Raw genomic sequence first — 22,055 nt, forward strand, 5'->3', positions numbered from 1 at the left:
TCGGTCTGCTCACAATAAACTAGTACCAGTGGCACTTAAGTACGCGCCTTTCATAAACTGGAAGTTTTTTTTTTTTTGAGACAGTCATAAACTGAAAGTTGGACACAATCAGTATGTGCTTTGTGCTGTCTTTCTTGCGCAAAATGCCAGATCAAGTACAGACTTGTGGAAGCTAGTAGTCTAGTACCTACACATACAGGCTGCAAAACAAGTCGGCAAAACAATTTATTACAATGAAAATATATAAAAAAATATGAGTACAAGAATAATACTGGTACTACACAGTGCAGTTTCGTCAATCAACTAGGGTGCAATATTGGACAATCTAGAGTCTCGAACGACTTGCAGAGACAAACTACCCTGCGTGGTACGCTGCAATCTTCGTGGTCCCTATGACGAACTGCTCACAGCCACCTCTGCACGAACACCCTCCAAAATTCCGATCGAAATTTCCGGCGCAGCGAAAAAGTCCGAAGTCCACTGGCCACGGGCCCACCGAAGTCGGGCTCCCAAGTCGTGCGTCCAGCAAGGCCGTTGACCGGCCCTTATGCAAGTAAACGCCCCGCCCATGTGAATGTGTGATCCGCTCGTATCTTCCTCGGCTAACCTGCCACTATCACAGCCACTCACTGGCATGAAGGTCCCCCAAAGAGATGGCCAACGATGGTTCGATCAGGGCCCACTGGTCAGTGATTTATTCGTATATGTTTTATCGTATGCCAGGGCGTCGTCGACGACTTGATCATGGTGGTGTTGATGTGAGCGATGTGCTTAGCTAGAGGGAGATTTTTTTAGAACAGCCGGTGACAGAATACTGTCTAATGTCTAGAATAAGAACCGCTGCTTGCATATGTAGTGTGCTTAGCTAGAAGGAAAGCACAGAGTTGAACATATATTACGTTCAGGTAGTTGCTTGCATGTGCAATGGAGCAATCAACGCCGACAACAATGGAGCCGGCAAGGTCGTGGCTGCTGCTTCTCTGCCTCGCCGCAGTCGCCACCGCCGGCGTACTCCAAGCTCGCGCCCAGCCTGACAGCATAGGTATGCTCACATCTCGTCCGGTTTCACAACATTTCGGATCCTAGCTACTGCTTGCATGGATGGCTGACGTCATCACGACACATTGCAATGCACCATGCACGATTGAAGAACCGGGCGTTGTGTGCGGTTGCAGGCTTCATCAGCGTAGACTGTGGCTTTCCGGGGACGGCGAGCTACGTGGACGACACCACTAAGCTGTCGTACGCCCCGGACGCCGCCTTCACCGACGCCGGATCGAACCAAAACATCTCGGCCGTGTACATCACGCCGAAGCTCGGCAAGCGCTACCTCAACATGCGCAGCTTTCCCGACAGCTCGCGCAGCTGCTACACGCTCCGGTCCCTCGAGGCAGGGCTCAAGTACATCCTCCGCGCCACCTTCATGTACGGCAACTACGACGGCCTCAGCCGGCCGCCCATCTTCGACCTCTACGTCGGCGTCAACTTCTGGAGCATGGTGAACATCACGAGCGCCGACAGCCCGGTGATCCTGGAGGCCATCGTCCTCGTGCCGGATGACTTCGTGCAGGTCTGCCTGGTGAACACCGGATCCGGCACGCCGTTCATCTCCGGGCTGGATCTGAGGCCGCTCAAGAGCTCGCTCTACCCGCAAGCGAACGCGACGCAGGGCCTGGTCCTGCTCGGCAGGATCAACTTCGGCCCGACCGATGATACGGACATCGTCAGGTCAGCAAAAGATCACAGTCCATCACCTGGTTTTCCCCACTAAATCAATCTGAAGAGCGATATCCTTGACGTAATTAACGTGGAATAACGAAGTAATTGACCGCGAAAACCAATGATTGGTCAGGTACCCCGATGATCCACACGACAGGTTCTGGTTCCCCTGGGTCGACGCCAACAGCTGGAACTCTCTATCGACGACATTGAGGGTGCAGAACATAGACAACGACCTGTTCGAGGCGCCGTCAAAGGTGATGCAGACGGCGATCACTCCGCGCAACGCCTCCAAGAACATCGAGTTCCGCTGGGACTCGGAGCCGCAGCCCAAGGACCCGACGCCGGGGTACATCGGCATCATGCACTTCTCCGAGCTACAGCTCCTGTCCGGCAATGCCGTGCGCCAGTTCTACATCAACCTCAACGGCAAACCGTGGTACCCGAAGGCCTTCACGCCGGAGTACCTCTACAGCGACGCCACGTACAACAGCAACCCCTATCGGGGCCTTGCTCGGTACAATATCTCGATCAACGCCACCGCCAACTCGACTCTGCCGCCGATCATCAACGCTGTCGAGGTCTTCTCCGTCATCTCCACCACCAACGTTGCCACAGACTCCCAGGACGGTACGTACACGTAGTCACGTAGACAGATACATGCATGAGCTGATGATTAAGCAAAGCGGGAGTATTACTGAAAAATTAACTTATGTGAAATTGGCAGTATCTGCCATCACGGCGATCAAGCAGAAGTATCATGTCCAGAAGAACTGGATGGGTGACCCGTGCGTTCCGAAAACTCTCGCGTGGGATGGGTTAACATGCAGCTATGCCATTTCCAGTCCTCCAAGAATCACCGCCGTGTAAGTAGCTCAAATTTCCACAGAACACTGAAAGATGCGAAGGAAAAGGAAAGCTAGGTAACTGTTGTTAAACTGAGCTACTGGGCATTCATATTTTGCAGAAACCTATCATTTAGTGGTCTGAACGGAGATATATCCACTTCTTTCACAAATCTCAAGGCCGTCCAATACCTGTACGTGTGGAGTTCATGATCTATTTTAATTTCGTAATGGATCACCGAAACAAAATAAGGTGTCATATCTTGGTCCACGTCTTGCAGGGATCTGTCACACAACAACTTGACAGGCTCAATTCCTGACTCCCTTTCACAATTATCTTCACTGACAGTTCTGTAAGTCTTCTGATTTGCCAAATTTTGGACATTGCCTTTCGAATTTATTTTTGAATATTCCTATGTATCTCGTTGGCTAATGTGATATCATTTGATTTCTTTCAGAGATTTGACAGGGAATCAACTCAACGGATCAATTCCCTCTGGACTCCTCAAAAGAATTCAAGACGGCTCCCTAAATCTGAGGTCCACTCCATTACTCTTTTGGTTTTAGCAAACATGGTATTCCATTACTGCTTGACACTTTGACAGTACGATTAAATTAGTACTATCTTTATCTCATCTGTTTGTAGATATGGCAACAATCCAAACCTCTGCACAAACGGCAATTCGTGTCAGACGACGAAAGCGAAGAGCAAGCTAGCCATCTACATTGCCGTGCCTGTAGTTCTGGTTGCGGTGATCGTATCAGTGGTAGTACTACTCCTCTGCTTCTGTAGAGGAAAAAAGCAAGGTGACACATCAGCTGTCTGCTCTATCTGTTTCCCCGTCATCCTGAACACAAATCTGACGCTTGTTGCGTCGACACTGCCATTCAGGATCAATGACCAACGCCGTGAAGCCTCAGAACGAGACGCCGATGAGCTATGTGCCAACAGGTGACGCGTACGCGCAGAGCTCGCTGCAGCTTGAGAACCGCCGGTTCACGTACAGGGAGCTGGAGATGATCACGAACAACTTCCAGCGCGTGCTCGGCCGGGGAGGGTTCGGGTTGGTCTATGATGGGTTCTTGGAGGATGGCACTCAGGTGGCTGTCAAGCTGCGGTCTGAGACTTCCAATCAGGGTGTCAAGGAGTTCCTCGCCGAGGTAGGATTTCTTCAGATGCGGTTCTTGTTTGCAGATACTGATTTGCATCTGGACTTAGTAGACTTTGCAGCGAAATTTGATTGGTCATGATCACTTGTTCAGGCTCAGATCTTAGCACGGATTCATCACAAGAATCTGGTGTCCATGATCGGTTACTGCAAGGATGGGGAGTATATGGCACTTGTCTACGAGTACATGCCAGAAGGCACCTTGCAAGAGCATATTTCAGGTATGCGAAGTTGTTTAGCAGCTCGGCGCTTCAACTTGAATGGTCCATTATAACACTTCAAACCGCCAAAATGCTGATCCATTTGCAGGAAATGGCCTCAATGGAGGATTCTTAAGCTGGAGACAGAGGCTCCGAATCGCATTGGAATCTGCACAAGGTGACAATTTTCGAATTCATCTGCAGTCAGATTGTTATTGAAGGTTTCGTTTTGCTTGAAGCGTGAACACTGATGATGTGCATGCAGGGCTGGAGTACCTCCACAAGGGGTGCAACCCGCCTCTCATTCACAGGGACGTGAAGGCGACCAACATCCTACTAAACGCCAAACTGGAGGCCAAGATTGCTGATTTTGGCTTGACCAAGGCTTTCAATCGCGACAACGACACTCACGTGTCCACGAACACACTTGTTGGTACACTCGGATACGTTGATCCCGAGTACGCCAACCCCGTAGCTCTTTACCAAATCTCTTTTCTTTTCCATTTTCTCTCCAGATACTTCATGCAACCCAAACGTGCAGGTACCATGCAACGATGCAGCCGACGACCAAGAGCGACGTGTACAGCTTCGGCGTCGTGCTGCTAGAGCTGATCACGGGTAGGCCGGCCATTCTGCGGGACCCGGAGCCCACGAGCATAATCCAATGGGCGCGGCAGCGCCTAGCGCGAGGCAACATGGAGGGCGTCGTGGACCCGCGCATGCGTGGCGACCACGACGTCAACAGCGTGTGGAAGGCTGCGGACATCGCGCTCAAGTGCACCGCACAGGCCTCAGCGCAGCGGCCCACCATGACCGACGTGGTGGCGCAGCTGCAGGAGTGCCTCGAGCTGGAGGAGTCTCGCGGCGGCGGTGGCGCCATGAAAGTTGGGTTCTACACCAGTAGCAGCAGCGACCCGTACTCTGGTAACAACGCTGATGGCCAGTCCACCGACGTGAGCCAGGGCAGCACTACGTTTGAGATGGAGCATAATTTTGGAAGGGTGCCAACGATGCCCACGGGTCCTGCTGCACGATAATTCTTTTTAGAACCTGCTGCACGGTAACTAAATGGGAGTCATTGACAATCTATTCCCTGACGCCGCTGTGGTTGGCCGTGGTTGTTGGCAATCATATCTACAATTATTTTTTCTACACAAATAATTGTTTAAGTAAACTAATAAAAGTGGTTTCACTAATTTTGGGAGTGTTATGAATTAGTTGTGAATTAATCTATCTGCAACGCATTTACTCAATCATGCACGCTACAATAACTATTTCAAGATTTCATGTATTTTTAGAAGACAGAGGATCATGTAAGAAGACTAAAAAAATTAGTTTCATGATTTTTGGATTAGTAAATAATTAACTATGCATTTAACTCGAATTAATAAATGAGCTGCACGTTTTTTTTTCCAAACTTCCTCTCCATGAAATATGATACAAAGGATATTAGTTTTGAAAACAAATTTCACAAAAGTCTTATAATTGTCTCTAGTTTTTTTTAGAATTTTTTTTAATTTTTGGGAGTGTTTTTGCAACAAAATCAAACCTTTAGGGTTTTTTTTTTTGCAACAAAACAACTTTTGGGGGGAAAATCAAAATCCAAGTGACTTTGAGGGGGGGGGGGGGGGTTGCATTTTAAATACAAGCAAGTATCCCAAACGTGCTTCAAATTTAAATTTCCTAAATTTGAGAACTTGCATAAGGTCTACCATAATGCATTTTTGGTGTTCTCTAATTTTGTTAGAATTATATTTGAAATTCAAATTTGAGCTTTCTTTGTCTCTGAGTAATTATTAAAACAATTTCTAAAATCCTAAACCCATTCGAGCTGAAACCCACCTCTCAATCCTTCTTCTCAGAATCAGCCGAGCATCGCCCCCATTCCCTTTTCTCTCTCTTTTCCTTATTCTAATTTTCCATCGGGCCACAACCCATCTTCATTTTCCATTCTTCAGCCCACTAGACCAGCCCCTCCCTCCTTCCCTTTCCTTCTTTCTTTTTTGTCTTGGCCCATCTCCGCACCCCGAGGCCAGCCGCACCGCGTGAATCCCATGCCGCACCCCTTCGTCGAGTTTTTTTTTAATATTTTCTAATCTATTGGAGCTGGTGTTTCGTTCATCATCTTCTTCGTTAACAACTCTGTCTTTCTCTACTTATCATATAAATATTTATTTAAATATACCTCAGATAAAAGATTTATGAAAATAAATGCCTATTGTACTTTTATAAGACAGTTAGACCCTTACCGTCCTTAAAAAAGGGTAAACAGCCCCGCTCATACCATAGACTCTTACCGTCCTCTCATAGTGCAAATATGCCTTATAGTCTCTGAAAGGGCGGTTAACCCCGTGCATATACAGTAACCCATGGGAACGATACTTGGTGGCTTCAATTTCCCCTATCATCTTCTCTGTTCAAATACTAGTCTTCTATTGCTAAAAAATCTTTGAACTTTTTTACATATTTCATAATCCATGTGCAACCCATTTTAATTGAATTCACTCAAAAAGACTATATAGAATTTAAATTAAAATTCTCCAAAAGGCTACTTTATAATTTCTAACAATTGTTAAGGTCTCAAATAAATTTATAAAAATCTGAAAAAATTTACTAATATTCTTCTTATGTGATATGATAATTTTTAAAATTATTTCTAGCCCTATGTTATACGGTGAAAAAGTTAATTACTTTGTAATGCTATACTGACTTTGATTGTATGCCGCGGGCCTACGTGTTGGTGACCAAGCCTTTTCTCGAGTTACCAAAATTAGTTAATAAATCCAAAATCCTTTTTCAAATTACAGGGAATATTCCCCTTTATTCATTTCCGGAATTAATATTGTAATGGTCGTTTCTCCTATTTCAACTCCGATTTGAACAGCTCTTTTGCAAAAATTCATATAAATTCAAAAAAACTATCCAATCATACCAATTTCACAATTTTTGGAGTTTATTTGAATTTCAATCTAATTTGAGTGTTTTTGCTGTAAGTTACAATTAACCTTTTATCTAGTACCATAAAAAATTCTAAAGGTAGATAAATATGATTATTATATTTTAGATATAAATTCAATTTTAATATAATTAAATAATAGTTTAATTATTGTAATTATTAAATAAATGCCAAATGATTAGATATAAATGCTAAATAATTATATATATTGTATGTATATTCTGCAGGTATGCTCACTGTAGTTCATGTCTGCGCACACCCCACAATTTGTAACTCACAATGTTTCGGGTTGTAACTCATAGTGTTTCGGGTTGTAACTGGGAAGAGATGTGCGCAGTGCGAATAACAAGTTGTAACTCACAGTATTAGCTTCTCGTGTTGCAATTATGTATTTATGGACGTGAAGTTGTAATTGATCTACCTAACAAGTTGTAACTCACAGTGTTTCAAGTTGTAACTGGGGGATGTGTGCAGTGCGAATAACAAGTTGTAACTCATAGTGTTAACTTCTCGTGTTGCAATTCTGTATTTCTGGACGTAAAGTTGTAACTGATCTACCTAACAATTTGTAACTCACAGTGTTTCGAGTTGTAACCGGAGGATGTGCGCAGTGCGAATAACAAGTTGTAACTCACAGTGTTTTGGGTTGTAACTAGGGGATATGCGCAGTGCGAATAGCAACTACGCATAGGCGCAGAATAGCCTCGCCATAACACCCATGGACATACTAGCACACACACATGCACACGTAGAAAACCCTAATAGTGTCTTCAATGTTTGGCTTATCTGTAAAATCACATCAATATAGTTATAATGATTTGATCAGGTTTTCTCTCAGGTTCACATAGTAGTATAGAATTAGGATTTGACCTAGTTTTCGTCAGATAACAACACATAGTCTTCATATTTCAAATTCATATAGTAGTTGTAAGACCTCGTTCCTAAGATCTCATATGCCTTATGTACCAGTTTCTGGATCAAGTAGCTGATAAATACAGTACAACACGTAGTATCATAGTCATATATCAAATATAAAAGTATTAATGTTACAACAGTACAAAGATCTTAAACCATAGAGTATATTACAAGGCTGGCCAATAAAAACATAGCGGAACAACAACCTAAAGCTACAGGTAGCTAAGGTGCGAACGTGACTACTAAATCTACTCCTCATCCGCGCCTAATCTGAATGGTTGTAAGAATGAGTACGGAAGGTACTCAATAAGTTATATACTACTTCAAGGTATTGATAGATGCATAAAGAATATATCAAGGACAAGGCTTTACGGTTTAGTTTGAAGCGTAAAACAGTTTTATGCAGATAGTCAGTTGTATTCTCTATCGTTAACTTTGTAAACAACATAAACAAGGTATATTTGGGGGGTTTTCGGTCCTGAAAAAGGCTACACCTCACTAAGTAGTCCCTAACATTATGTATGATGTACCTTTAGAACCACAAAACTCCTGGCAGATCGAGCTAGAAACCTCATCACATGGATATCTAGTCCACACACTTACTCATCAAAGATACACACGCTCCAAGTCTAACCAAGTGAGGTCATTGCTTTGCATGTCCATGACCGTGCACATGACTATTCAAATAGATTTACTCTCTGTAGAGGTTGTACAATGTACCTATGCAATATACTCAGCCTCCATCTGTTGCGAGCGGAGGAGCGAATCGTACCAAGACACTTCAATCACCTTTCTTTGCTGGACAACTACTTTAAAACACATCAAGTTCTAGAAGCCTCGTACCTGATGCCAGATCCCTTTAGGCTTTTGCCAGTCTTGCAACACCCAAGTAGAGAGCCAGATTGTCACTTACGTTCTCGTTGCTCATCGCCCTTCCAGTAGAATGTCCAATTCGGTCTGGAGAAAGAAAAAGTCAAGTCATGCTCATACAAGTTGTATAGTTGCATTGGAGTGGCTTAACATAATGGCGCAATGATTCGGTATTTATACGGTCAAGGCAGGTATCTTCAGCTAGCAATGAATATCACATACGTAACTCAAGCTCCCTAAGAGCATCTTTACCAGAGGACTACTCTACTTGCTCCTGCTAAAACAGTTTTCACCCATTTTACACACCACCCGCTATATCCTACACCACATCAAGAATTTCTCCAATCGCCAAAGATTCATGGATATGGGTTAAATTAGTATTTAGTGAAGTGACATATCTGAAGAGATGTATTCCATTGCGCATCTCTAAGGAGATGTATTCCATCCTAAACATGCTAGATATCAAGGTGTCATCTGACGTTAATATAGATAATGACAGGTAAATCCTAAGGTGATATGTTTTCTAGATAATGACATTTAAGATATGAAAATTATTTGGTAGGATTTAACTACTTCAAACAGTTGAAACAGCACAATACATATCATATGCGATAATAAGTTAAGTTTTAAGTTGATCAATTAGATTATTAAAAACATGGGCTCAAAATGATCAAGATTGAACTTGCCTTCTCTAAAGTCTTCTTCTAAACATTGGTCTAAGTCGGGGTTCTCTGGTTCCTCAGCGAACTCCTCCGATTCTGCAAACGCGATTACAGTCAACAACGACTTTACTAGAAAAGAATTAAATAACACCAATTGGAATACCAAATTATCCCTAAAGGATATTGCACTACAGTAGAAAGATAGATCTCAAATTTAGATGAATTTAGACAAAAGAATCACTAGAATTGGAGTCAGAATAGAGAAGTTATGACTCTCAAAAGATTTAGTCTAAAACTAAATTGAAAAATTATAAAATGATACTATTTATGGGTGGGGCCCATAAGTGGGACCCACTGAACAAGTATGCGGGGCCCACTGCATAGTGCTGGTGGGTCCCACTGGCTTGGGCTGGGCTGGCTGGGCTTGGGTCTGAGGCTACATAGAGGTTGGGTTGCATAGAGTTTGGGTCGAGTTCACTAGGCCGACCCATCGGGCAAATGGCCTCAGGACGGTTGGTTTGTGGGCCAAGCGGGGGAGGCCGACCCAAGGATGAAGTGGCATCGGCCACTGGGCCGTGCCAGCAAGCCGGCCGACCATGCCGGGTCGACACGGTCATGCACCAATGTGGCGTTCGTGTGGGCGTGTTCGTCGGTGGAGCAGAGCAAGGAGTTGACAGCGAGGGTCCACGACGGCTCCTTGCCGAAGTCCTTGTCAGAAGGGACACATAGGCGATGGATACCAAGGGAAGCGATGGCCGGGCAACTAAGGGAGGCGGGGATTCCATTTTTTAGGCCCTTGACATTGGCTGATGGCCGGGGCACACTTAGATGGCGACCGAACGATAGCAGGAGAAACGGGGAGCACTTCCCCTACACTTCTATGGCTGTGGGCACCTACAATCCTACTGCTACGACCTCTTAGGCTCTTCCACAGCACGAAGGCCGGCTCAACAGCAGGAATTGGGCACCAACGACGACTACATCGCGGCGGCGGGGATAAAATCCCACGGCTGACCCCTCCTTGCCGCGCAAAGGCAGGACACTAGGACCAATTTGTGCCATCTTGGGAGAGGCAAAAGGGCGGGGGAGGCTCACCAACATTTGGACAGGAAGCGCAAGGGCAGTCGATGGTGGAGTGGGCGGTGGCGGCGTCAAGCTCGAGCTGCTCCTTCATGGACCCATGTTCTTCTCGGCCTTGAGTGTTGAAGACTCCTACAGAATAGCTCCAAGACTCCTCTCTGTGGTGTTGTGGCGGGAAGACGGCGGTGAGGTGAGGCAACTAGGGTGGTGGGGGCGGTGGTGAAAAGGGGATCCAGGGTGGACGATTTCCCATTTTATAAAGGGGGAGGGAGAGAAGCAAGGTGGCGGTGCGGTGCTTGCAGTGTTACACTGTCCTCAATGAGCAGCGCGATGGCCGATGCCCACCATAAATTGTGGGGGTGCGTGGCTGCGCGGCAGCAATCCAACCGGCAAGGCGGCCTCCCAAGTCATCGTGTGACACCGTCTTGGGCCGTGTGCACGATAGAGGTGAGAGACAGAGAGATGGCTAGAGAGAGAGAGAGAGGTGCTAACATCTCTGGCGCCTTGAATGCAAGGGGAAAGGGCGGTACGACTATGAGCATGGAAGGAGGGGCGAGCTGGATGTTAGGGATGATTCTAGTGCGTAGGTCCCGTGCGTCGGTGAGCGCAACGAGAGGGCGATGGTGGGCTGGAGTTCACGTGCTCGTGAGTCAGGTCGGGCGAGCGCGGGAGTTGGGCCGGCGTGTGTGCGATGGAGGAGAACGGGCGCGATGTCGGGTCGGCTAGGCCACATGGCCGGGCTATGTAGAGAGAATGAGAGAGAAGGGTGGCCCAAGAAGAAAGAAAGGAAATTGAATTGATTGGGATAAATTCAAATTGATGTATTTGAATTTGCATTTGAAATTAAAATTGGGTTAGGAATTAATTCAAATAAGAGTATTTGAATTATGAGTTGGATCTGAAACTCTGACTTTGGGAGAGGATTTAAATTCAAAAGATTTAAATTGAATTTGGATTTCAGTTGATTTGAATCTAAGAAATAGATTTGAATTTGAGAGACATTCAAATTCAAATCTACACTCAAAGAACCATAAAAACAAATAAACCAAAATGCATATGATTCAAACTATTGCACTGATTAATTTAGAATTTAATTTGGTGCTCTTTAGAATATTTAGCTACAATAATACATTTGAATATATACATACTAGTATATATATAAATATATATTTCCTTGCTTTTAATTTGTTTTATGTAATTATATATTTTTTAAAAATAAGTGAATTTGCTATATTATAAATGCTTAAACTCATGATTTTACAATAGTATATAACCAAAGAGTCCATCTCTCTAGGACAATTGAGACACTTTTCCTTCTTGTTCTTTCTTTGCTTCAGAGTTCTTTTGAGATTTCAAGTTGCTCTTGAATTTGAATTTAGGTTTATTGGATTTTGTGCTTATTGATGTTAAATTGTGTAGGTTAGAAGTACAAAAATATGAGCAAGAACATGAGGAAGGACTTGGAGAGTATGACCCATTCGAGAGGAACCTAGAAGTCCCAGATCGTGAGCAAGGGCAGAGACATGTCCTCGATAAAGGCAAGTCCTAACTTCCTTTATCATATTTGACCCAAGTTTTATCACCACAACCCAATCGGTCGTTTTAAAAGCTTATTATATGCACACTCTATTTTAATTGTTTTAAATACTTGAGTAGTTATGACCTAGCTTGATTATGCCATACCTTGATATTATTTAGCTTTATTCCATGAAACCCTATAAGGTTCCCAACAGCACGACCACATGTCATGTATGGGTAGGTCTTAGCCTCACACCTAACCCCAACAGCACGACCACATGTCATGTATGGGTAGGTCTTAGCCTCACACCCCACTAACTAAACCCGATGTCCACTTGAAGGTTGGTAGTGGCAACAGGAGCTAGGAGAAAACTTGGGCGAGCTAAATACAGTCTCGCGATCCAGCTGGAGACTCTAAGATAATTGATTTGAGCCATGTTGATCATGAGCCCCTAGTTGCCACGTGTGTCGATATCATGGCGAGCTCAGTGGATACGGGACCTCATTATGTCCAATCTGTAATTGTCCATGGTTGGATGATAAGCATATTGTGCGAGTAAAGTGTACAACCTTTGCAGAGTGTAAATTTATTCGAATGGCCATGTCCTTGGTCATGAACATGGTTACAGTGGGCTCTCCTAATGATTAGTTCAAGTGTGTGTTTCCTTTATGTGTGCATGGGATGTATGCTCATGTGTTTTGGAAAGTGTTGGTTGTGTGCCATGAGTTGGAGCGGACAAGGTGTTGACCAATTGTAAAACAGAGGAACTAACATGACATATTGCATCTCCCTCAGGGCCAACAACATACCTTTAATGTTGACATTAAGCTTGGTGTTACAAAATGCTTTGAACTATGCTTTGCAAACTTAACTCTCTGCACAGAAACTGTCTTTATGCTCAAAATTAAGCCCTATGGCATGATTCCTTGATAAAACCTATAAGCATCAACTTATTCCTTGAAGTAGTGCTAGTACTTGCTGAGTATCTCTCATACTCAAACTTGCCTGCTTAATTCAGGTGAGAAGCCATGTCATTACTTTGAGTATAATGATGAAGCATAGAACATTAAGGCTACGTCCAAACTCAAGTTGCCTATGCATTGGGCATACCTTAATGCCACTATCGAGTTCTGTTCTATTTGACAGGTCGGTTGTGGATGGCAGGAATCCTAAGCCGTGAGACCTATGTATTGCTTTATTCAGGTAATATATTTTGTTTGAAGTATGACTATGATATTATCCTGTTGTAATCTGTGTGTACCAGTTACTGATCCAGGAACTGATATATGAGACACAAGGAGAAACTGGACACATGGTCCAACAGATGACGTCAGGCTCACCGGTGTTGCAACTGTGGGGAGGAGCATCCGTAGTCATGTCTGATTTATGTGGGCTTCAGCTGAACCTCATTAACAAATATCGTGTCTCCGGTATCGTCTGTCATCTCTCACGTGCATCATTTTGGTAGATCCATTGCTTCCACGCATTTATTTCTAACAGTCCTCAACCAACCATCCAAGCTTCTTAATTCAGAAGGACATCGATGAAGTGAGCGAGGCTGATAGGCTGGCCAACAGGCCACCACTGCCAATGGGCACCAGCCATCGCGTGATGAACTGTTTGAGCAATCTACATCGACTGTTGCTAATGACGGGATCTAATGATTATTAGTGCACCACAATTGTGTACATGAACTATTCCTATCCTTTCGAAGCCTGCACGGCTTGGTGATGCAACAATTTTTTGCTTTTCATATGCATATGCCTTGTGTGGAGGACACTCGTATACTTTCCTGATAGCATGACTACATGAGTAATAAATGAACACAACAACACGTTTGGCAAGCGATGGGAAGGGGAATGGGAGTTGGAGTTTTAATCCCTATCCCTTATTTGGCTTGCGATGGAAGTTAAGAGAGAGTCTAAGAATGAATACTTTTCCATCGTTTGGTTGGTGAGTTTAGGAGTGAAGAGTTGAAACATAAGTTGCGATGAACGATGAAGATATAATCACTTTTCATTAAGTACATAACTCCCACTCGATTACCAGCCCCCCTCTTGTAAGAGATTGGTAGGAACTTGTCCTCAAACTTCCACTCCCACGAAACAAACAAGAGAATTTTAAACCCCTCCCTTTAAACTCCCATTACCTCTTACCAATACCCAACCAAATGCAACGCCAGTGATGAAGCTCCACGCGTACTATCTTTTTTTTAAAAAAAATTAACTGGCAGGAGATCTACCAACTATATATTAATAGAGGAGGAGAAAAGTCAGACAACAAACTGATGGGAAATAAAAAGACAACAAAAGGACCCTAATTAGGGCAAAGAAAGAAAGGACGCTAGGTTCTTAGCTCCCGTAGTGCACCATGACCCTGCCTCCTCCTTGATTTTCGCTACCAAGGCGATTGCCGAAATCTCATGGTGTTGGAAAACTCTTTCATTCCTTTCATTTCATAGCTCCCATATTATAAGAATGATGAGAGGTCGAAGGGCCCTAGGTGGCACCCCATGCATGGAGCCGATAGCTCTCCACCAATACTTGACAATGTCAAAGGCATCACCAATACTTGATAGTGTCGAAGGCATCCCATGCCGTTGTGCACTTGGTTCTCCCGATGCACCAACTGAAGATGGCCTCCCGAACATGATTGGAAAATCTGTAGTGTGCAAAAATGTGATTGCCGACTCATCTGTGGCTCTGCATAAAGGACAAATACTCTGGTTTAGCCACCCCCTCTTAATGAGCCTGTCCGCTGTCCAAATCCGATTCTGGAAAGCAAGCCACGAGAAGAACTTGCACTTAGGTGGCACCCAAACTTTCTAGATCAACTGTTCCATACCTGTGGACATCGAACCTAAGAACTCCGCTTGGTAGGCTGAGGCCGCTATGTACTCTCCATGGGAGGTGAGGTTCCAGGTGATAGCATCGGGGACATTCTCATTCAACTGGACTTGCTGGAGCGTGATCATAGGAGGACAAATTTGACGAAATTCTAGGTGGAAGAAAAAGCGTTAAAGTTGATGTGCCGCACCCAAGAGTTGTTATGCATAGCCTCCCTCACCTTCTGCTTCATCCTTTTAGAAGTCACGAAGATGTTCGATTCCCCTTGTAGCCACCATGAGTGCCATAAACTTGCCGTTTCCCCGTTTCTGATGATGATCATGGTAGCTGCCTCAAAAAATGCCCGATCCGTGTCAGTGCAAAGCATAGGCATCCTAACCCGGGGTTATTATCTGCCGTCCATTCATACCATAGCCAACGAAATCGGAGAGCTCTCGCGAATTTTCTCAGGTTCAGGTCCACACTTACTATCATATATATTTGCTGCAGAATCTGCCAAGCTGTGCCATCAGTTCTATTTCCCCCTTTGAGCCGGTAGTGCCATCAGCTGACCATCGTGTGCCCTAGGGTCATGGACCTTGGGCTACCATGGATCCGTTCCGTTTTGTTATGAACTCAGTACCAACGTGATGGCTCTGGCCATATGTTAGGCTTGTGTGTTAGCGCCGTGATGGTCTGCGTCAATTGCCAAGTTTCACGGTGGCCGGGCCGGCATCGGCCACCGACTCCAAGCTGTGGCCCACATGTCTGTTGTGTTTGAATCGAGATATTTGTTGTCGCAGATATGTGATATCACGACAAACTAGCCAAGAATGTTTCAGTATTTTTTGGTTACCAGCAGCATAGCTGACGAAATGGACTTGGGCATGTAACCATGTTATGTCAGCTTTCTGCATTTACAGCAGCAGCAGCAGCAAGCATATTGGCCTGGTTTGGGGCAAATGATACGCCAACTAGTTTATCTCAGTACTGAGGTTGAATTAAAAAATGGTTACCAACAGGCAGCAAGGTTTATACCCTTGGCCTGGCAGTTATTGGGCAATATGGAAAGACCGAAACAAGAAACCTGCTTCGATAAGAAAATGTTAAGGCACCCTTGTGAGATAATCTATCATTCTTGTTCCTTCATGCGTTATTGGGCAGGTTTGTATGACAACGGAGTCCAGGAAGCGATTCTATAGGGCGTGGAGCCATGGACACAATGATGAAGACCGCCTGCAAGTTCGTTGTGGAACGACCAACAACCCTGGTGGCGCTACCAGCTAAACATCTATATCTTTGAATCAAACTTGGTTTTCCGTTGATGCTAGTGGAAATGGGGGTAAGCCCGATTCGAAAGAAAAAAATGCGTTGCATTCTAAATCTTCAATTTGCCCACTGTAAACTAGTGCCAGTGGTAACTTAAGTACGCAATTGCTATAACATTCCGTAATACGTTCTATGAAGCGAAGTATGTGCTGTCTCTCATGCGCAAAATGCCAGAACGAATACACTGACTTGTGGAAGCCAGTAGCTACACTTAACATGCTACGAACATGGGTTTGCAAAACTATGCAGTACAGCGAAAAAATAGAAATTCAGCACAATAAAAAAGTGCAGTTTCGTCAATCATGTAGAATGCAAGTTGCACAATCTAAATAATTCTCTCGGACGATGCAGAGGCAAACCATCAATCTTCATGGTCAATGGATTCTTTCTGGCACGAACTGCCCACATGTACCTCTCCACGAGCACCCTCCAAAGTTCCGATCGCTGCAGCGAAAAAGTCAGAAGTCCACTGGCCGCGGGACCACGGCCAGTCCGCCACCGAAGTCGGGCTCCCAAATCGTGCGTCCAGCAAGGCCGCTGACCAGTCCCTATGCAAGTCAACCCCCCCCCCCCCCCCCCATGTGAAACTGTCTCATCTCTTCCTCGGTTAGCTGCCGCTGTTAAACAGACACTGACATGCCGGTCCCGCAGAGAGATGACCGGTGATGATTAGAACAGGACCCACTCACCAGTGACTCGTTCATATGTGCTTTTTCGAATGCCAGGCGGCGTCGACGACTTGCAGCTGTGTACCGGATAGCTGTGCTGCCGTGGTTTTTCGTGGTGGCGTTGATGTGAGCAATATGCTCAGCTAGAGAGAGACTTTGTTTACTGTCTAGAATAAGAGCCCGTTGCTCTCACATAACGTGCTTAGCTAGAAGGAGAGCCTAGAGTTGAACATATATACACACACACACACTATGCCCCGGTAGCTGCTTGCATGTGCAATGGAGCAATCGACGCCGAGAACAATGGCGCCGGCAAGGTCGTGGCTGCTGCTTCTCTGCCTCGCCGCCGCGGCCACAGCCGGTGCACTCCAAGCTCGTGCTCAGCCCGACAGCATCGGTATGTTTGCTCAACATGCATGGATGGCATCATCACAGCACAATGCTATGCACGTACGATGACTGAACTCGGTACTGTGCGGTTGCAGGATTCATCAGCATAGACTGCGGCCTGCCGGGGACGGCGAGCTATGTGGACGACACCACCAAACTGTCCTACGCCCCGGACGCCGCCTTCATCGATGCCGGCTCGAACCACAACATCTCGGCAGAGTACATCACGCCGCTGCTATCCAAGCGCTACCACAACGTGCGCAGCTTCCCTGACGGCGCGCGCAACTGCTACACCCTCCGGTCCCTCGTGGCCGGGCTCAAGTACCTCCTCCGCGCCACCTTCAAGTACGGCAACTACGACGGGCTCCGCCGCCCACCCATCTTCGACCTCTACGTCGGCGTCAACTACTGGACGGTGGCAAACATCACGGACGCCGACACCTCGATGATACTGGAATCCATCGTCGTCGTGCCGGACGACTTCGTACAGGTGTGCCTGGTGAACACCGGCGCCGGGACGCCGTTCATCTCCGGGCTGGACCTGAGGCCGCTCAAAAGCTCGCTCTACCCGCAGGTGAACGCGACGCAGGGCCTGGTCCTCCTCGGCAGGATCAACTTCGGCCCGACTGATATTACCCTCGTCAGGTGAGAGCAAAAATATTCGAGTACATCACCTGTTTTTTTTTTCACGATAATCAATAGGAAGACCGGAATCCTTGTACTAATTGGCCGCAAAACTTTTGATTGGTCAGGTACCCTGATGATCCACACGACAGAGTATGGATCCCTTGGGTCGACACCGCCTCCTGGAACTCTCTATCGACGACACTGAGGGTGCAGAACATAGACAACGACCTGTTCGAGGCGCCGTCAAAGGTGATGCAGACGGCGATCACGCCACGCAACGCCTCCAAGAACATCGAGTTCTTCTGGGACTCGGAGCCGCAGCCCAAGGACCCGACGCCGGGGTACATCGGCATCATGCACTTCTCCGAGCTGCAGCTCCTGCCCGGCAACGCCGTGCGCCAGTTCTACATCAACCTCAACGGCGAGCCGTGGTACCCGAAGGCCTTCACGCCGGGGTACCTCTCCACCGACGCCACGTACAACAGCAACCCCTATCGGGGCATCTCACGGTACAATATCTCCATCAACGCCACCGCCAACTCGACGCTGCCGCCGATCATCAACGCTGTCGAGGTCTTCTCCGTCATCTCCACGACAAACGTTGCTACATATTCCTTGGACGGTACGTACACGTAGACACATCCATGAGCTGATGATTAAGCAAAGCGAGAGTAATACTGAAAAATTAACTTGTGTGCAATTGACAGTATCTGCCATCACGGCGATCAAGGCGAAGTATCTTGTCCAGAAGAACTGGATGGGTGACCCGTGCGTCCCAAAGACTCTTGCGTGGGATGGGTTGACGTGCAGCTATGCCATTTCCAATCCTCCAAGAATCACCAGCGTGTGAGTAGTTCAGATTTATACCGAACACTGGCTTATGCTCATGATAAAATGGAAAAGAAAAGGATAAGCTAGTTATTAATTGTGTTTAAACGTAGCTACCGTGTATTCATATGATGCAGAAACCTATCCTTCAGTGGTCTGAATGGCGATATATCGTCTTCTTTCGCAAATCTCAAGGCCGTCCACTACGTGTACGTGTGGAGTTCTCGATCTATTTTTAATCTTGTAGTGGTTCTCTGAAACAAAATGAGGTCACAGATCTTAGTCCACGTTTTACAGGGATCTGTCACACAACAACTTGACAGGCTCAATTCCAGACTCCCTTTCACAATTATCTTCACTGACAGTTTTGTAAGTCTGCTAACTTGTAAAATTTTGAATGTTCCTAATTTCTTAAAAAAAAGGGAATGTTTTTATGCATCACGTTGAGTCAAACGAATGCCATTTGGTTTCTTTCAGAGATTTGACAGGGAATCAGCTGAACGGATCAATTCCCTCTGGACTCCTCAAAAGAACTCAAGATGGCTCCCTAAGTCTTAGGTCCATTCCCAGATTCTTTTTTGGTTCTAGCAAACATAATAGCGCATTACTGCTTGACAGTTTGATTAAAGTAGTACTGTCTTCATCTCATTTTTTTGCAGATATGGCAATAATCCAAACCTCTGTACCAACGGCAATTCATGCCAAACCACGAAACGGAAGAGCAAGCTAGGCATCTACATTGCCGTTCCTGTTGTTCTGGTTGTGGTGATAGCATCAGTGGTAGTGCTACTCTGCTGCTTCTTGAGACGACAAAAGCGAGGTGACACATCAACTGTCTGCTCTAGCAATTCCCGGCCCCATTATCCTGAACACAAAACTGATGTTTGTTGTGCCGCTGCCATTCAGGACCAACGAACAACGCCGTGAAGCCTCAAAACGAGACGCCGACGAGCCATGTCCCAACTGGTGACGCGTACGCGCAGAGCTCGTTGCAACTTGAGAACCGCCGGTTCACTTACAAGGAGCTGGAGATGATCACGAACAACTTCCAGCGCGTGCTCGGCCGGGGAGGGTTCGGGTTGGTCTATGATGGGTTCTTGGAGGATGGCACTCAGGTGGCTGTCAAGCTGCGATCTGAGACTTCCAATCAGGGTGTCAAGGAGTTCCTCGCAGAGGTAGGATTTCTTCAGATGCAGTTGGTGTGTCTGGCGATAAATTTGAATTGAGAAATTTTGGACAGAGATTTGATTAGACGTGATCGCTTGTTCAGGCTCAGATCTTGACACGGATTCATCACAAGAATCTAGTGCCCATGATCGGTTACTGCAAGGATGGGGAGTACATGGCGCTTGTCTACGAGTACATGTCAGAAGGCACCCTGCAAGAGCACATCGCAGGTATGTGAGTTGTTTAGCAGTTCTGCACTTCAGCTTGCATGGTACACTGTAACGCTTCAAACTTGTCAAAATTTACAGATATTCATCTATATAACCATTTTAAGCTCCTCTGTTGTTCTGAGATTCTCCTTCTGTCAATCCATTTGCAGGAAATGGCCGCAACGGGGGATTCTTAAGCTGGAGACAGAGGCTCAGAATTGCACTGGAATCAGCGCAAGGTACCCATTCGTAAATATCATTTTGCAGCCAATTTGTCAGTGAAGGTTTGGTTTTGCTAGAAGCGTGAACACTAATGTACGCACAGGATTGGAGTATCTGCACAAGGGGTGCAATCCGCCTCTCATTCACAGGGATGTGAAGGCAACCAATATCCTACTGAATGCCAAACTAGAAGCCAAGATCGCTGATTTTGGCTTGACTAAGGCTATCAATCGTGACAACAGCACGCAAGTATACACGAATTCGCTTGTTGGTACAATTGGATACGTTGATCCAGAGTATGTCAATCCAGATTCCTTTTACCAAATCACTCATGTTTTCCTGTTTATTTCCCCGAACTACTCATTCATGCAACAAAAAAACGAGCAGGTACCATGCAACGATGCAGCCGACGATAAAGAGCGACGTGTACAGCTTCGGCGTGGTGCTGCTGGAGCTAGTCACGGGGAGGCCGGCCATCTTGCACGACCCGGAGCCCACCAGCATCATCCAGTGGGTGCGGCAGCGGCTTGCGCGGGGCAACATCGAGGGCGTCGTGGACCCGCGCATGCGTGGCGACCACGACGTCAACGGCGTGTGGAAGGCCGCAGACATCGCACTCAAGTGCACCGCACAGGCCTCAGCGCAGCGGCCCACCATGACCGACGTTGTGGCGCAGCTACAGGAGTGCCTCGAGCTCGAGGAGGCTGGCGCCGGCGGTGCCGACGTGAATGGCAGCTTCTACACCGGCAGTAGTAGCGACCCGTACTCTGGTTACAATGGGTACGCCGCTGATGGCCAGTCCACTGACGTGAGCCAGAGCAGCACTACATTTGAGATTGAGCAAAATTTTGGGAGGACGCCAACAATGCCCACGGGCCCTGCTGCACGATAATTCTTCTCTTTTGAACCTACTGCACGATAAATCAATGGGAGTCATTGACAACATACCCTAGCGCCGCTGGGGTTGTTGGCAATCCTGATTCAGGAGGCTGTTAAGACAAAAATGTTTAGCTTGGTCATCGACTTGAGTATTCCAAGGAAACGGGTTGCTTATTTAGAATCTTCGATGTAAATGTTGGGTGCATACTATGAAAAGTATATTTATAAAAAAGGTTGTTGAACTTTTATTCTAACATACCATTTTTAGTGTTGAAGTCTTTACTATAGAAAACACGAGTTTGTTCTCACGTCACATCTTCTTCTATTTTCCTCTCGTCTCTACTACTTAAAAAATCTCTAATAATTCTCACGCATATCCTGAATCCTATGAATCCCACATGTACCTGAATCCCCCACTTCGGGTCTGGCCCCCTTGCTCCCCTCCCCACGCTCGACTCGTCTATCGTCTCCAACCGCCCCAATCCCGCACAGCCTGTCAGTCCAACTCCTCCCCTCCCCGCAGTTGTGCCCCATCCCCTCCCCACCGCCATCTCTCCTCCCCACCACCACCATTCTTCGTGACCACCGCCCCACCCCTCCCCCTCCAAGCGCTAGGAGGCCCCGTTCCCCTCTTAGATTCGGCCTAACCACGACACCGCCGCACCCTCCCTCCCTTCCCTCCATTGCCAGCTAGCCTCGTTCCCCTCTCAGATCAGCCCGGCGACCTCCTGCTACTGGGTCTCTGCCACTTGAAGGCAATCGTAGCCTGAGGTCGAATCTCCACACCATCTATCACGCTCTTCGGACCCAGGATAGTCGTCGCGCCCCTGCACTTCGAGCCCCTCCACCTTCCACCTCCTTCCGCTGTCGTCGGCCACCGCGCGCTCTCCCTATCCTTCTCGGCACAACCCTTGTACCATCAGGAGCCATTCTTGGTGTCGGTGGCGCGCAACGACTACGTCGCATCCCCTGTGGT

The 22,055-nt window shown here is 46.5% G+C and overlaps 2 protein-coding genes across 2 annotated transcripts; both read left to right on the plus strand.

Moving 5' to 3' along the window:
- Positions 1-915: 915 nt before the first annotated feature.
- On the plus strand, positions 916-5,150 carry LOC133884697 (putative leucine-rich repeat receptor-like protein kinase At2g19210). Its single transcript, XM_062324209.1, has 13 exons — positions 916-1,042; positions 1,176-1,728; positions 1,853-2,349; positions 2,447-2,585; positions 2,687-2,758; positions 2,846-2,917; positions 3,023-3,103; positions 3,211-3,371; positions 3,457-3,725; positions 3,828-3,954; positions 4,043-4,111; positions 4,199-4,391; positions 4,475-5,150. The coding sequence occupies exons 1-13, from the start codon at positions 925-927 to the stop codon at positions 4,968-4,970; spliced, it is 2,847 nt and encodes a 948-aa protein (XP_062180193.1). The 5' UTR covers positions 916-924; the 3' UTR covers positions 4,971-5,150.
- Positions 5,151-16,978: 11,828 nt separating this feature from the next.
- LOC133884696 (putative leucine-rich repeat receptor-like protein kinase At2g19210) lies at positions 16,979-21,306 on the plus strand. The gene is made up of 13 exons (XM_062324208.1): positions 16,979-17,154; positions 17,243-17,792; positions 17,900-18,396; positions 18,482-18,620; positions 18,740-18,811; positions 18,900-18,971; positions 19,080-19,160; positions 19,262-19,422; positions 19,509-19,777; positions 19,873-19,999; positions 20,149-20,217; positions 20,304-20,496; positions 20,588-21,306. Exons 1-13 carry the CDS (start codon positions 17,037-17,039, stop codon positions 21,090-21,092), a joined length of 2,853 nt encoding a protein of 950 aa, XP_062180192.1. The 5' UTR covers positions 16,979-17,036; the 3' UTR covers positions 21,093-21,306.
- Positions 21,307-22,055: the final 749 nt, after the last annotated feature.

The sequence above is a fragment of the Phragmites australis genome, chromosome 11 (genome assembly GCF_958298935.1).
Source record: "Phragmites australis chromosome 11, lpPhrAust1.1, whole genome shotgun sequence".
Taxonomy (NCBI): Eukaryota; Viridiplantae; Streptophyta; class Magnoliopsida; order Poales; family Poaceae; genus Phragmites; species Phragmites australis.